Source organism: Gymnogyps californianus, chromosome 6 (genome assembly GCF_018139145.2).
Source record: "Gymnogyps californianus isolate 813 chromosome 6, ASM1813914v2, whole genome shotgun sequence".
In the NCBI taxonomy this organism is placed as follows: Eukaryota; Metazoa; Chordata; class Aves; order Accipitriformes; family Cathartidae; genus Gymnogyps; species Gymnogyps californianus.
This window is the reverse complement of record NC_059476.1, coordinates 24,254,088-24,267,146: the sequence shown is the minus strand read 5'-3', so window position 1 is coordinate 24,267,146 and position 13,059 is coordinate 24,254,088. Positions and strand designations below refer to the sequence as shown.

Genomic DNA, 13,059 nt, shown 5'->3' with positions numbered 1-13,059 from the left:
CAGTTCCTGGTGCCCTCGCTGAGCCACCCTGCAAGAGTGACAGCAGTGGGAGGAGATGGTGCAGGATCCTGAAGCCTTGTCTGGTAATGAAGGGATGAGTGCAGGAGCTAGTTAGCACCCGTAGGCCTGGTAGCTGCTCTTTGTTGTGTGTCTCTGGAGAGTTGGATTTGGCATTTTTTGCGGGGTGGGAGGGTGGGATTTGATATTTTTGTTGTTTGTTGTAGGATGAAGCGTTCTTGGGACACTTCATAATTTTCTGCTTTCCCTTAACTGGCTTTGTTCATGATGGTTTTGATACTGAGGGAGCCTTTCTAAATTATTAATTATTGTTGTTGTTATTGAAATTGGATCTCATTTTAGAGACTTTTAGAAAAATGTTCCTTTTTTCACAGCCCAGTTCCCTTAGCAACTTCTCTCTGAGAGGCATTGAGGTGGTCTGGCTTATCCCCTTTTTATTATGGAAATTATGAATGTCCCTTTTTTAGGGTAAAATACCTGACAAACTTTCCAAAAAAACTGGGAGACAAAGGCCCCAGCGCAGTATTATCCTTTCCTCCCCCTCTCCCTCTTCTGAAGCATTTTTCAGTGAGGACACTGCTGAGGGCTCATTACTTCATAAATGGCTGCAGAGCGCGCAGACTGGCTGCTCGGTTGCTGTCTGGCGTTTGTGCCAGCCTGGTTCACTGAGGCAAATTGGGAATTAGGGGCAATTGCAGGGAAGCTGGGGGCTTTGTGTCCTTGTGACTGTAGCTTTTAGTGCAGCTTCTCTTCAGGAAACCTTCTGTGCGGGAAGTGTGTGCGTGCGCACGCAAGCACACGTGTGCTGTTTGGAGTTTGTGGTTTGATTATTTTTTTTTTTTGGTCAGTCACCTTTTCTCCACTTGCTGGGGAGTGAAAAGAAATGAGAGAATGCTTTGGAACTGGAGTTTAATGATTCTTCCGTCCTTTCCTAGGAGCCTCAAACAACTGTTGTCCATAATGCTACAGATGGCATAAAGGTAAGGGATGGGAGAGTTGCCAGAGAAACCTCTGCTTCTTTCTTGTCATTCTCGTCTTCGTGTGTCTTACTTCAGTTTCTACCTTTCCGACGTCTGGTTTGTAGCATGCTCCTGAATACTGCTGGCAGTAGACTGGGAGGGTTGTGTTGTATGGCTGTGGATCTCTGGAAGAGGCTGAGTAGGGACAACTATTCAAATATTATCATCTCTTTCCTACTGCGGTGTGTAATCACCACTCTCTTTTGTATGTGGGGTGGAAGAGAAGATACAGGCACTTATGCAGTTTGTTTTTTTTTTTTTTCTTCTGGAAATTGAGACCTGTTCCTGTGAGAAAGCCTAGGAGCCATACTCTAGCTTCTTGTGGCTATTCTTCTTCCAAACAGAAGCAACTCCCATTTGATCTCATTTGACAGAGTTTGGTAACTTCTGTCCTTGTAAAAGTTCTGAGTGGATGGCTTGGATGGCTTGAACACGCAAAAGCTGAGCAGAGATGCTGTTAAGCTTTGCTTAATATTTGGCCTGCTTCCATCCAAATCTTCCTTGTATCATCCTCTCCCTGCCATCCCTGCCAATGTTTTTGCGCTTTTCCACATCTTTCTTCACAAACAAATCAAACTACTCATGCTCCCGACTGCTGATGCCTGGTAATGCTCTGTTCTGCCATGCAGGGTTCCACAGAGAGCTGTAACACCACGACCGAAGATGAGGATCTGAAAGGTAGGTGTTTTACCTGTAACTTCTAATACAGTTAAGTGCAGGCAGGGGATCCTGGAGATTTGATCATTGCCTTGAACTAGCTTCCCAGATTTCTGTGTCTGACTCAGTTCATAAATTCACCATGACGCTGTCATTCCTGTCACAGTGGGGCCATGCGTTGGGGAATGAGCTGACATGGCCTCTGTGGTATATAAACACTGTTGGCCCTGAGCTAGTTTGTTTTTGTCTCAGAGTTGGAATTCTTTTCTTGCAAATATCATAATCTGTTCATCTCCAGTCCATTTCTAGGCATGGAAAATCCCTACCAGTCCCTTGAGGTTTGGAGTCTGGTTGTGTTTTTGTGCTTCCCTGTAGGTTACAGGGAGTTGAAGCCTCTCTGTTACTGCTCAGTCTCCCTTCTCACCCCTTTCTGGGAATCTCTTTAGTGACATGCACACGCTTCCCTCTTTATTTTTCTCTCTTTGGGTCTATTTTTGTTTCTAAGATGAAGATCATTCTCAGCCTGTCATCTCTGAATGGTAATGATTTTTCATGTCCTTGACTGAGATATCAGTAGAGGGAGAGGCTGAGAAGAGATTTCACACCTTTCAGTGATCATATCATAAATATTCTGTGCTTGTAAAACTCTTTAGATGAAGGAGCTCCGAGTCCCATATCTGCTCATGTTGTTTGAGCAGCTGTCCTTTTCCTAACCTTTCTAAAGAAGGACGAGCAGACGTTTTCCTGAATGAGCAGGTTCAGGATGGGTGAATGCAGTTTGTATTCTGAGGCAAATGTGTTAATAGTTTGCATTTTGAGGCAGAGGTATTCTCATTCTCCCTGTAGTCAGGCTAAGTTACATATCCAGGGAAAAGTCAATGCTGACCCTGTGGTGTAGCAGCAGTGTCACCGCTGTCAGCTGGGCTAGTTCCTAAGGCTTTTCCTGTGGCTTATCACAAGCTGCTGGCTCCTCTTCTGAGGAGTCACAGGGAGGAGAAGCACATGCCAGTGAGTGAATGAGCTTTGCAGTATTGTTTCAGATAAGACCTGACCTCACTACAGGACAGTATTCTAGCTCCCACCTTTTTGCCAGAGTAAGCCATGATTTAAGAACCTAGGTTTAAGGGAACAGAACTGGATGGTTTTGGTAGTGTGGTTATGAAATTGATTTATCTAATCTCTGCTGGATATCCGTCCAGAACAGATATTTGTCCAGAACCTTGTCTCCTTTGGAGAGGTCCCAGGCTTGAGCCAGTTGAGCCAGTGGGTCCTCTAAGTCAGGACTATGAATGCTGTGAGGAGAGGAAGGTTAGGACTGGAACAGAAGGTGGGGGGGATGGAGGACAGCTGGCCAGGGCTAAATCTATGAAGAATTGTATAGGGCTACATTGCTGCAGATCAAAACTGAGGGTTGGGGTTTTTTTTTTTTTTGGCAGAGGCTAGAAAATTTTGTTATGATTTTAACAGAAGGGAGCGTTTCAGTGGTGGTTGGGAGGGAAGGAGCTTGCACAGTAATGGTTTGTGCTATGGCCGGCTCTGGTAATTTTAGTGCTTCAGTTTCAAGTGTAGCAGTGTTCACCAGTGTTCTTTTTCAGCTCCTGCCCCTCCATGTTTTAAGCTAAGCAAGCACTTAAGCAAAACTAAATAGACCAAAAGGTTTGGGCGTGTTGGAGTTCTTGGTGTTCTGCATAGCCATGACTCTGGGAAAAGGGAAGTGCTTGTGCAATTCCTCTGCCAACTTCTTATTTTCAATAGACAACAGGTTACGCAGATCTGTTCTGCTGTGGTGTAGGAAACATCATCTTGATCCATCAGTGACAGTTGCCTCAGGGATACGTTCTTTCCACTGTGGTGGGGCTAAAGGCGGCGCCCCCCCCACCCCCCCACCCCTGTGTCATTCTGAATTGCACCGCAGGTCCGTGTTGTAGAGCTGTCTACTTGGCTTTGCCCTGGAGGATACTCCTGCATGCTTTGTGCCCAGCATTGTGGTTTCTTTAATGTTCTCCTATTTCCTTTCTCTTTTTTTATTTACTGAACTTGCGTGTTTTGTTTGTGTTTGTGTTTTAATTCCCTGCCATGCTAGCTCCCCCTCTCTCCACCGGGGACGGCAGCTCAGTGCTTGAAGGACGGAGGCACAGTGAGAGCAAAACACAGACTGAGTCCATGCAGTCCCAGCTTTCTCTCTGTTTCTCAGCCAGTAAGTCCAGGGGTGCAGTGCTTCACGGCATCTTCTTCCCACCCCTCCCTCCTCCTCTCCCATTTCTCCTTCCCCAAGATTTTTCCTTTCCTCAACTTCCTTCCAGAATGTTGATTTTTCATTTCCAGTACTCCAGAATAAAAAGAAATCATCTCCCTTCCTGCAAAATACCCTCCTTCGCACACTGAAAATTTCCAAACCTTTCCTTCCCTTTTTGGAAAAAAACCTGAACCTCATCCTAGCTAATTTCATTCCCTTGCTTTCATCTGGGCGAGACGTGGAGTGGTCTGCAGAGACACTGCCTTTTGGGGTTTCCTTGGGCAAGTCACTGCATCTCTTAGTTTTCCTTGTGGTAAATGGGGTCAGTGGTGCAGGTCTGCTTATGGAGGGGATGCGCAAGGCTGAATTCAGTCTCGCTTGTCAAGAACTTCTGAGCACCCCAGACATGGATGGTGCTCAGGAAGTACAAAAGGAACGAAAAACAGTTTTTACAGACTGCGTCAAGGATGCTGTGGAAGGGAGTCTGTGGCTGCTGGAAGACCCCACAGCATTTCTGAATCCATTGTCAGGTGCTCTGAGGGAAAATCCTTGGATAATGTTGGCTCTGAGGGGCATTTCTCTGTTGTGAGCTTTACCTTGCATGTCTGTCTTGCTAGCTCAGTTAGCTGGTACCATGGTTAGTCTGCCAGTTATGGTACCGTCTGCCTGATCTCTCCTGAATTGGCTGCCTCCGTAGAGGAGCCTGTGGCTGAAAACTCTGAAAATGGATATGAAAAGAGCTAGTAGGTTGGAGAAAATCTAGGTAGGATTCCCAGCCCTTCCCCTACACAGACATACCGTACTAGCTGCCTGGCTGTTTAAAGCTATAACAGAAGGATCCTTAATGTGAGTTGGGAACATCTGGAGTATTTGATTCTGTTCAGGTCAGTCTGGGAAGGAAGGAACAGGCATGCCCTCTTCTGTCTCCTCCTGTCTTCCTTCCCTGGTTTCCTGCACACAGCACCAGTATCTCATATGATGCAGCAGTCAGAGCCTCTCTGTTACTTATTTTTGAAGTAGCTCTAAGGATGTCAAACTGCTGGTTCGTGAGGTGCAATGGGAAAGGTGTTTTGCCCAGCCAGAACGGAAGGGAAATGATCTCTCCTGAAGTCCTTTTTGCTGTGAACTGTCCATCACTGCTTTCTTATTAACTCCTTCCTCTTGCTCATAGCAAGGCCCTGCTTGGTACGCTGAGGAGTGCCAAATCACTTCTCTGTCAAGTGGGGCAGCATTCTCCCACCCTGCTCCCCTCCGAGTTGAGATTTGCAGTGATTTGGATGCCCTACTTTCTTTCCCTTTCACTCACATCTCGTACTTGCCCTCGTGCTGCTCTGTCACTACTCCGACCAGTGTTTTGGGTCACCCTCAAACTACCTCCAGCAGCATTAGTGCGATTCCTACTGTGCTCTGAGGGGTCTTCTGCACTGGTGCCAGGGTGGTCCCCTCTGAGCTGTGTCCAGCCCAGCTGATGTGTGACAGAGGCAGGAGAGCGGGTAGAGGTTGATGGGATGTGGATGTCTCCTGTGTGCCGACCGGGGTTGGGGCTGTGTGTGTTTGTACTTCTTTGTTGGTTTTTATTTTGCTTTCTGGTTTTTGTTTGTTTATTATTTTAATGCTTACGTTTGTTTTGCAGCTACACAGTCTTGTGAAGAGAAGCTTCTTGCCTGGGACAGCCCAGGGCAGACATTGGAGTTAGAGCATGCTCAGTCGGAGCCTTTGCTAACTCCAGTAGTTCCCTTTGTACTTAACCGTGCACCGTGTAAGTTAGCAGCTGGGTAGCAGTAGTGGAGTAGTGCAACTAATACTAGTTACCGTAGCTGTAAAGCTCCCCCCCTTCTTCTCTCCACCTCTGTGCCCCTCACCCCCCGTCCGTCCGAGAAGGGACGGAGCGCCCCTCTGAGCTAACCGCTGACGCGAGCTGGTACCGGCGAGAGGCACGGCTGCTGGCAGCCAGGCGCAGGCACGGCAGGGCCGCCGCCTCCCCGCCGCGCCTCCGCCCGCCGCGCCCCGGGGCCGCTCCGGCCGCGGGCGGCGCCGGCTGCAGGGAGCAGCGGTGGCCGCCGGGGGGCGCCGCGGCGCCGCGGGCCGGGGCCGTGGGGAGGCGGGAGGGAGCGCGGGTGCCCCGAAGCCGGCCCGCCGGCTCCCTCCCGCCGCCGGGGAGAGCCCGCTTGTAAACGCTGCCCCGGTGTTCAAACTGAACTCCGCTAAAAGTGCTGCGGCGGGCCCCGCCGCGCCCGCGGTGTGCCCATCTGCGGTCTCCTGTTGGCGGTCGTGCTGCAGCAGTGCTGGCAGGCTGCTGTAGCGGGGCTGCCTCTTGGGTTACTCAAAAAACACAGTAGAATAGCCGTGAGTCACACTTGTATATCCATCCCGGTGCGTGCTTGCCTCCCTTTTGTGCTTCTCTGCAGTGTAAGTTAGGAGGCCCCGTGTGGAGCGGCAGGTGTGAATGCCTTCCCCCGTGACATCCCAAGGCTCTGTCCTTCAGAAAAAGTGGATCGCCTCCTGTGTGCTGGTTGTAGCTCGGGACATGTAGTAAAAGCAAGAAGACGAGCACAGTCTGATGGAATGGACGTGTGTTGAAGGATGGGGTCGATGCTGCTGCATAGTCACACTTGGGAAGGGGGTGCAAATCTCCTTGAGATGAGTCAGCACATGGTGGCTGTGGTCTGCAGGATTCCTCACTCATCCCAAATGGAGCCTTTCCCATGGACTCCATCTTCTGGACATTGCACACATTGATGTGTGCCCTGCATGGGAGGGAGGTCCAACAAGTAGCCCTGCTTCATGCAGAAGCAATTCCAGACGACTTGCTTGTAAGGACGTTTTTCACGATATAGCCCACTGTCGTTTTGATCCATTCCTTGTATACATCTTTCAGTGTGTGAAAATGTATACAGCCTGAGTGGCAAAACCAGCTCTCTTACTATTATGAGCCAGTTGACCCCTATCTGAGATGTTTCTGTGGCTGGCTGGGTAGTATAATTCTCTTAATTGATTTCTAGAGTGGGTGCAGACATCTCTCATAGCCAGTGAGATTATCATCTTGTTGCTCTTCAGCTGCACTTATCAATGGTGGGATAAGATGCACATGTGGATGAAAGTTTACAGGGGAGGGCAGTTCACACTAACATCTTCTGGCATTTAGAGTGGAATTCAGCTTCCCTGACTTGGACATCTAAAGACAGTAAGTTGGATTTAAACACCGTCCCCCTAATGATAGGCATCTGAGATGCCTCAGGTGAGACTTCCAGAAGTGCCTATTTCTTTCAGGACCTAAAGGAGGAACAGTCAGGCGACTGGTTCCATTTCAGACACCTGCATTTTAGATGCCTAAGGGGAGATAAATTTCACTTCTGATGGTAGGAATTGTAAATTATTTGGTAACATTGAAGATAATGCTAGAGCACCTCCTAAATGCTTGTATGATGTGCAGGATATTCTACCTACAGGGAAAGTGTGGGGAAGGCTGAAGAGGTGTGAGGGTGTGCATATAGGCTCAGGCATATATATGGTGCACATATAGTCGTAGAACTAGAATTGTGTTATTTAACAGAGCCGACCCAAACTTTGCAAGTGTTAAGAACTCTTGAGATCAGCATGGGTGATGGAACACCTCAGAAGGGATGGAGCCTGGGCAATCAGCTGTGGGAAACCAAGAGAAGAGAGCGCAGAGGTGCTGGCCAGGGAGGGGCCAAATACCGGTAGACAGCTAGCCCCCGTCTTTATTCATCTTGAAGTCCAGTGTGCTGGGTTGGATTAATGGCAGTGTTGTCAAGAGTGCTGAAAAGAATTGTGCTGTAGGGACTGGGAGAAGCTAACTGCCTGAGGAAAAGAGTGCACACTAGTATATAGCTAGGACCTGTTCATCCAACCCATCCATCCTGCTGTGGTTGTCTTTCTAGCTTGCGGAAGTCATCCCTACATGTCCCAGTTGCTTGTTTGCAGCATTCGTAATAGTTGAGGTGTTGGTGATGGTGATAGGCGAGTTGTTGGGAGACTTTTTCCAATTGGCTTGCTCTGTGTGGTGGCCATTTGTATATGACTACTATGGTGAAGGGTTTGCACATCTTAAGCTGCCAGACAAGTGCTTCACATTGGCAGGTTCACTGACATTCATTGGTCAGCCTCCTCAGAAGCACCTCAGGCTGTCATTCAGGAGACACCTCTGGTGCCTTAGACCTTTCTAGAAGAAAAAAATCAAATATGACATCTTTATTTATTTTCTCCCTGCATTATGGGATCACCATTCCCCTTTCATACCACTGCCCCTCTACTCTCATGTGGATGGCTGTCATTACTGCATATCTCCAGAATGCAGTGAGCAGCATCCTATGAGATCTTAGACTAACGGTGCTCCGCAAATTGCTTGTAGGAAGCACTCACTAGCCCCATATTCCCGTTGAAGTCTTATGCACAGTTAAATTGCTCTTTCTTCTTGTTCGCAGTGCGTAAGCAAGAGATCATTAAGATAACAGAGCAGCTCATAGAAGCCATCAACAATGGAGACTTTGAGGCTTATACGTAAGTACAGATGTCTTCTGACGGGTTGTTTATCAGTTTATGTGCAAGTGATGTTTTGGCTCCTGGGTATGAGGAGTTGTCATTCAGTCAGGGATGGTAAAAAGTTTTATGCTTTTTAGCCTCCATCAGTTAGGAGTAGGGATATGGTAGAGCTCTCTAAATGAACATCAAGTAGAGGTCAGGTATCAAACAGCAACAGGAGCGACAAAAGCAAAATGTCCTGGCTTTGTAAGAAGTGTAGGCGAGAGGGCAGTGATATGGGCAGAAAAAGAATAAGACAAAAGCTAGAAACCTAGAGGCTTGTTTTATGTCAAATGCCAACTAGCACCAACTCCGTGTTGTTGCAGTAGGACTGAGTCCTCCAGGAACTTACTCCATGGAGTAGGGGAATAGTTAGGTGGACACAGGGTGCGAGTCAAATGCCGTACCAGCGCTTCATTGTGTAAATAGCCCTTGGGCTCAAATGCAGACTGTAAGCCTGTGGTGCTTTTCTTTGCAGAAAAATCTGTGATCCTGGCTTGACCTCATTTGAACCTGAAGCACTGGGGAACCTGGTTGAAGGAATGGATTTCCATAAGTTTTACTTTGAGAACTGTGAGTGGGTAGATTTGGTAACACCAACAGCTTTCTCTCTAATCTTCCTTTATGCCACATTTTTGGGGGAAAATTGCCCTTGTTTTTAGTGGCTATCAGAACCAGCAAGAATTTGATTGTGCATGGGTTATGATGCATTCATAAGAGCCAGCATGCTCTCTCTCAAAATCCTTTTTCAGCAACAATTTCAGTTCTAACCCCCAGATCCCTTCACTGTAGGCATACAATTTGCCTGGTGCAAATATTTTGTAAGCATGGACTGCAGGAGTTTTAAAAGTTTGAGGCACCAGATTTCCTACTGATACAGAAATGGAAAAAATGAGCATATTTTGATGGAAACAACATGTATGTTTGGGTTAGACATACCAAATGGTCAGACATAAAGACAGTCATGCACAAATCAGTCATGCGTGTGCTTTGAGTTTTCCCTGGACGGTTTCAGATCTCTAACACCTAATGAACCCCTTACATGGATACAAGGGTCACCTTGTCAGCCTGGGGCAGGAAAAAGAGTTGGGAGAAATGTTGTCATTTATGCTAGTGGATTTGCCTCCCTTCCTGGATGTCTCCACAGGATGAGATAATTGAAATTTAAATCCTGAGCTGTTCAATTTGTTTTATTTTGGGGGTTAGGTCAAGGTCCTTAGTATAGGCAATTCCTAGTGCTCTAAGTATGCAGAGACTTTGTCTCTCAAAAGCCTGTTCTGGAGTGATTTTTACACTTCTCTGAGGCTTGTTCATATTTAATGCAGGCCTAGCTTAAAGATCTCTTGATTATTGACTCCTTTGCAACAATATTCTGTAATTAAAAGATCTTTTCCTGTAACTGAAGAAACAGCAGCACTGATGTTGAAAAAGTGGCGAGTATGCTTTGCAGAAGAAGTGGGAGCAAAGGGGCCAGGGGATTCTAGGCAATAATAAGTGCGCAGTTCCTAAGGAGAACAACAGGTGATAGGGAAAAGAATTGCTTGGATTTTGCCTGGAAAATTGCAGGAGCAATTTTTATTGTATCCCAGAATCCAGTGGAAGGTGAGTAGAATACAAAAGAGGTTGGAGGATGCAGGGGGCTGTTCCTTCTTAGTAGTCAAATGAAGCTGATGGGTTTGCATGTTCTGCCAGTACTGTCGAAGAACAGCAAGCCAATACACACCACCATCCTGAACCCTCACGTCCATGTCATTGGTGAGGATGCTGCCTGCATCGCGTACATCCGCCTGACACAGTACATCGACGGCCAAGGCCGGCCCCGCACCACGCAGTCTGAAGAGACCCGCGTCTGGCACCGCCGAGATGGCAAGTGGCTGAATGTCCACTACCATTGCTCTGGAGCTCCTGCAGCACCTCTCCAGTGAGGATCAAATACGGGTACGGACTGTCAGGGGAGGAGTATATCATGCAAACAGCTAAGGCTGCTCTGTGTGCGAATTGGGTATTCAAGGTTGTTTAGCTGGCTGTGAGAGAACTATTTTTCGTTGCCTGTAGGCTAAAAACTTCTGCGGATCAGTTGGTGTTCCTTTCTCTAAGCCCTGTCCTGTGGACTCAGTAGGATTAGCTGCTACTCCTGACAAACTGGAGTCATGTGCCAGGCAGTTGTTCCAGAGCATAGCTACCCTTGGTAGCAGTGCTTCCTCCCAGGTACTCAGCTCTGTGCTCAGACAGAGTGCTAATCCAGAGCAGAGAGGAAGAGGTTTGCTGTTTCCCAGCTGTCAGGTATCTACCTTTACATGCTGGGGCTGATTTCAAAGAACTTTTTTGATGAGAATGTCATATTCTAGAGAGGATATTGTAAAATCTATACAGAACAATTTCTACGTCATAAGGGCAAAGATTTATTCATATAAATTTTACTACCGATTTTCTGATTAGCAGAAGCTATTTAGCATACAATGTTGAGAAAACTCAGAGGAAAAAAAATCTAAACAAATAATATCAGAGGATTTAAAATATCCCCCAATTAGCTTGCCACAATTCAGCATTGGAGGAAACTTTGATTGTAAAATTTGACGTGAAGAAATGGTTGTTGCTTGCTCCTGAAGGACAGCAGATCCATTTACTTCTGCAGCATTTAGGCATTCTTGTTTATTGCCTTACTGGTTTCTTTTAGTTAGATGTACAAAGTTTTTCTGCCTCCTTTTGTTTTATGCTGAAGTTTGTCACGTTCATTTTAAAGATCTAAGTTTCCTAATCTTAGGACCTTTTTACTAAAGATTCTCTATTTAAGAGCAAACACAAAAAACATCTACACCTGGGAGACAAGCTTTTTTTTAATGTGGTCATTTGAGGATGAACCACTCAAGTATAGTTGCTACTTGAGTCTTGTGTACTACTTGGGACTAAGCCAAGAGCAGTTTTTATTCTTATGTGTTACGAGGGATTCAACCCTACTGAAGGCAGTGGAAAGGAATGTGAACTGTCACAAGCAAACTGCAGAGGTCACAGATGGAATTTGAAAAGCAAAAGCCAGTTGGGGGCACCAGAAGCAGGGAAGCTTTCAAGACAGCCGGACAATCAGCTGAATTTCCAGGGAGTAAGGCAGTAAGAAGGATAAAGCCTTTGCAGGGAAACAAAAAATAACTTACTTGCATCAGTTTTCATCAGAGGTGTTGAGGGAGACTTCTGTCCTGGATTTAGTCCAAAAAAGATGCAGAAGAAATTATTAAATTAAAGATTGGCATGGCTCAGTGGCTATGCCTAGGAGTTCTGAGGAAGCTTAGGAATGGAGAGTCTTAGCTGCTACAGAAGAGGTATGTTTCCTTGACTTGGCTGCTGAAATGTTGCACCTCCTCCAAAAGTATGTGTTGGAGGGTTTCTGAAAACTGCAGAGCAGAAGCCATTTCCAAACCACAAAATGTTGGTTAAAACAATATTTTAAAAAACCTATAAACTAAATTGAAGTTGAAATATTTGCATGCATTTCTGGGTTCTGAAGGAGGTGTAACCACGTGCAATTACGAGTGAGGTCAGTGTGGGCAGCCCTCATCTGAACACACTGAATCATTTTGGAGCAGCATTGGCCCGTGTGCAGTGAAGGGTAAGGATGAAGAAGGAATGAGGTGAATAAGAATGCTTAAATACAAATCAGTGGTTTGTTCTCACCTGGAAGGCAGAGTTCAGTTTTGGGTAAGTCATCTTAAAAGGAAACTGCAGCCGTAAAAGAAGTTTGAGGTTGATCAGAGGAATTCCGTGTAAGGAGAGAGTATAGGAACCGAGAAGGGAGAAGACTAATAAGAGAGTTTGCGACAAAGATTTGTAAATGAAGAAATGGTAGAAAGAAGATTTTTGGCTACACTTTCATGGCAGGACAATGCTAAACAAACATGGAAAAAACCCAAACTTAAAACTGATCAAAATAAATCCAGTAATTTGACACAAGAAGATTAGCCAGGAGGAGCCTTTGCTAAAAGCAGTCACTAGGGCTATAACTTTGCAAAACTGCAGAAAAGCTCATACATTTGTTTAAATATTAAGAACATTCAGAGACAAAATTACTGAAGACTTAAAAAAAAAAAAAAAAGAGAAAACAAAAAAAAGAATGATCTTTCAGTTCAAGGCAAAAGCCAATGGGAAGTGAGGCAGAAACTGTTCCTTAGGACCAGAGCCTTTGATCACCCCTTGGGAAACTTCTTCAACTAGTGGGATGTCACTATTAGATAGTGGGCCCAGGTCTGCTCCAATCAAGCAAGTAATTCATTTTAGCAAGTAGTTCGTTTTCATTGGCGCACTCAGCCACGTGGAAGGGAAAGTGTGTGCCTCTTCTGTTCAGGGCTCTCCTTGTGAGCCCCAATCTGTGTTGTGCTGGGAAGGGTTTCTGCCTGCACCGAATAATTAGCCTGTAGAAAATGTGTTTTATTAATTGTGTACAGCTAATGTTTGGCTTTATTTCCTTCCATCTTCCATCCTGTTCTCCCCTCTCCTTTCTGGGCGGACACTACCTCTTCCTGACTGCAGCAACTTGTGGAGATACTCAGCTGGAGGGCAATATCTTCTTAGCAAGCAGCTCTGGAGTGCCTGAGT

General features: G+C 46.2%; 1 protein-coding gene across 5 annotated transcripts in view; it reads left to right on the top strand.

Moving 5' to 3' along the window:
* The window catches only part of CAMK2G (calcium/calmodulin dependent protein kinase II gamma), a 119,603-nt gene extending 106,544 nt beyond the window's left edge, over window positions 1–13,059 (top strand). For 3 of the 5 annotated variants that reach the window (XM_050898898.1, XM_050898896.1, XM_050898897.1), the window contains 7 exons: window positions 954–998; window positions 1,667–1,715; window positions 3,778–3,891; window positions 8,376–8,451; window positions 8,951–9,045; window positions 10,165–10,410; window positions 12,994–13,059. In XM_050898898.1, coding sequence (XP_050754855.1) covers window positions 954–998; window positions 1,667–1,715; window positions 3,778–3,891; window positions 8,376–8,451; window positions 8,951–9,045; window positions 10,165–10,397 — 612 coding nt within the window. In that variant the 3' untranslated portion in view covers window positions 10,398–10,410; window positions 12,994–13,059. The remainder of the gene's footprint in view (window positions 1–953; window positions 999–1,666; window positions 1,716–3,777; window positions 3,892–8,375; window positions 8,452–8,950; window positions 9,046–10,164; window positions 10,411–12,993) is intronic. The other 2 variants (XM_050898901.1, XM_050898899.1) reach the window with 1 other exon arrangement.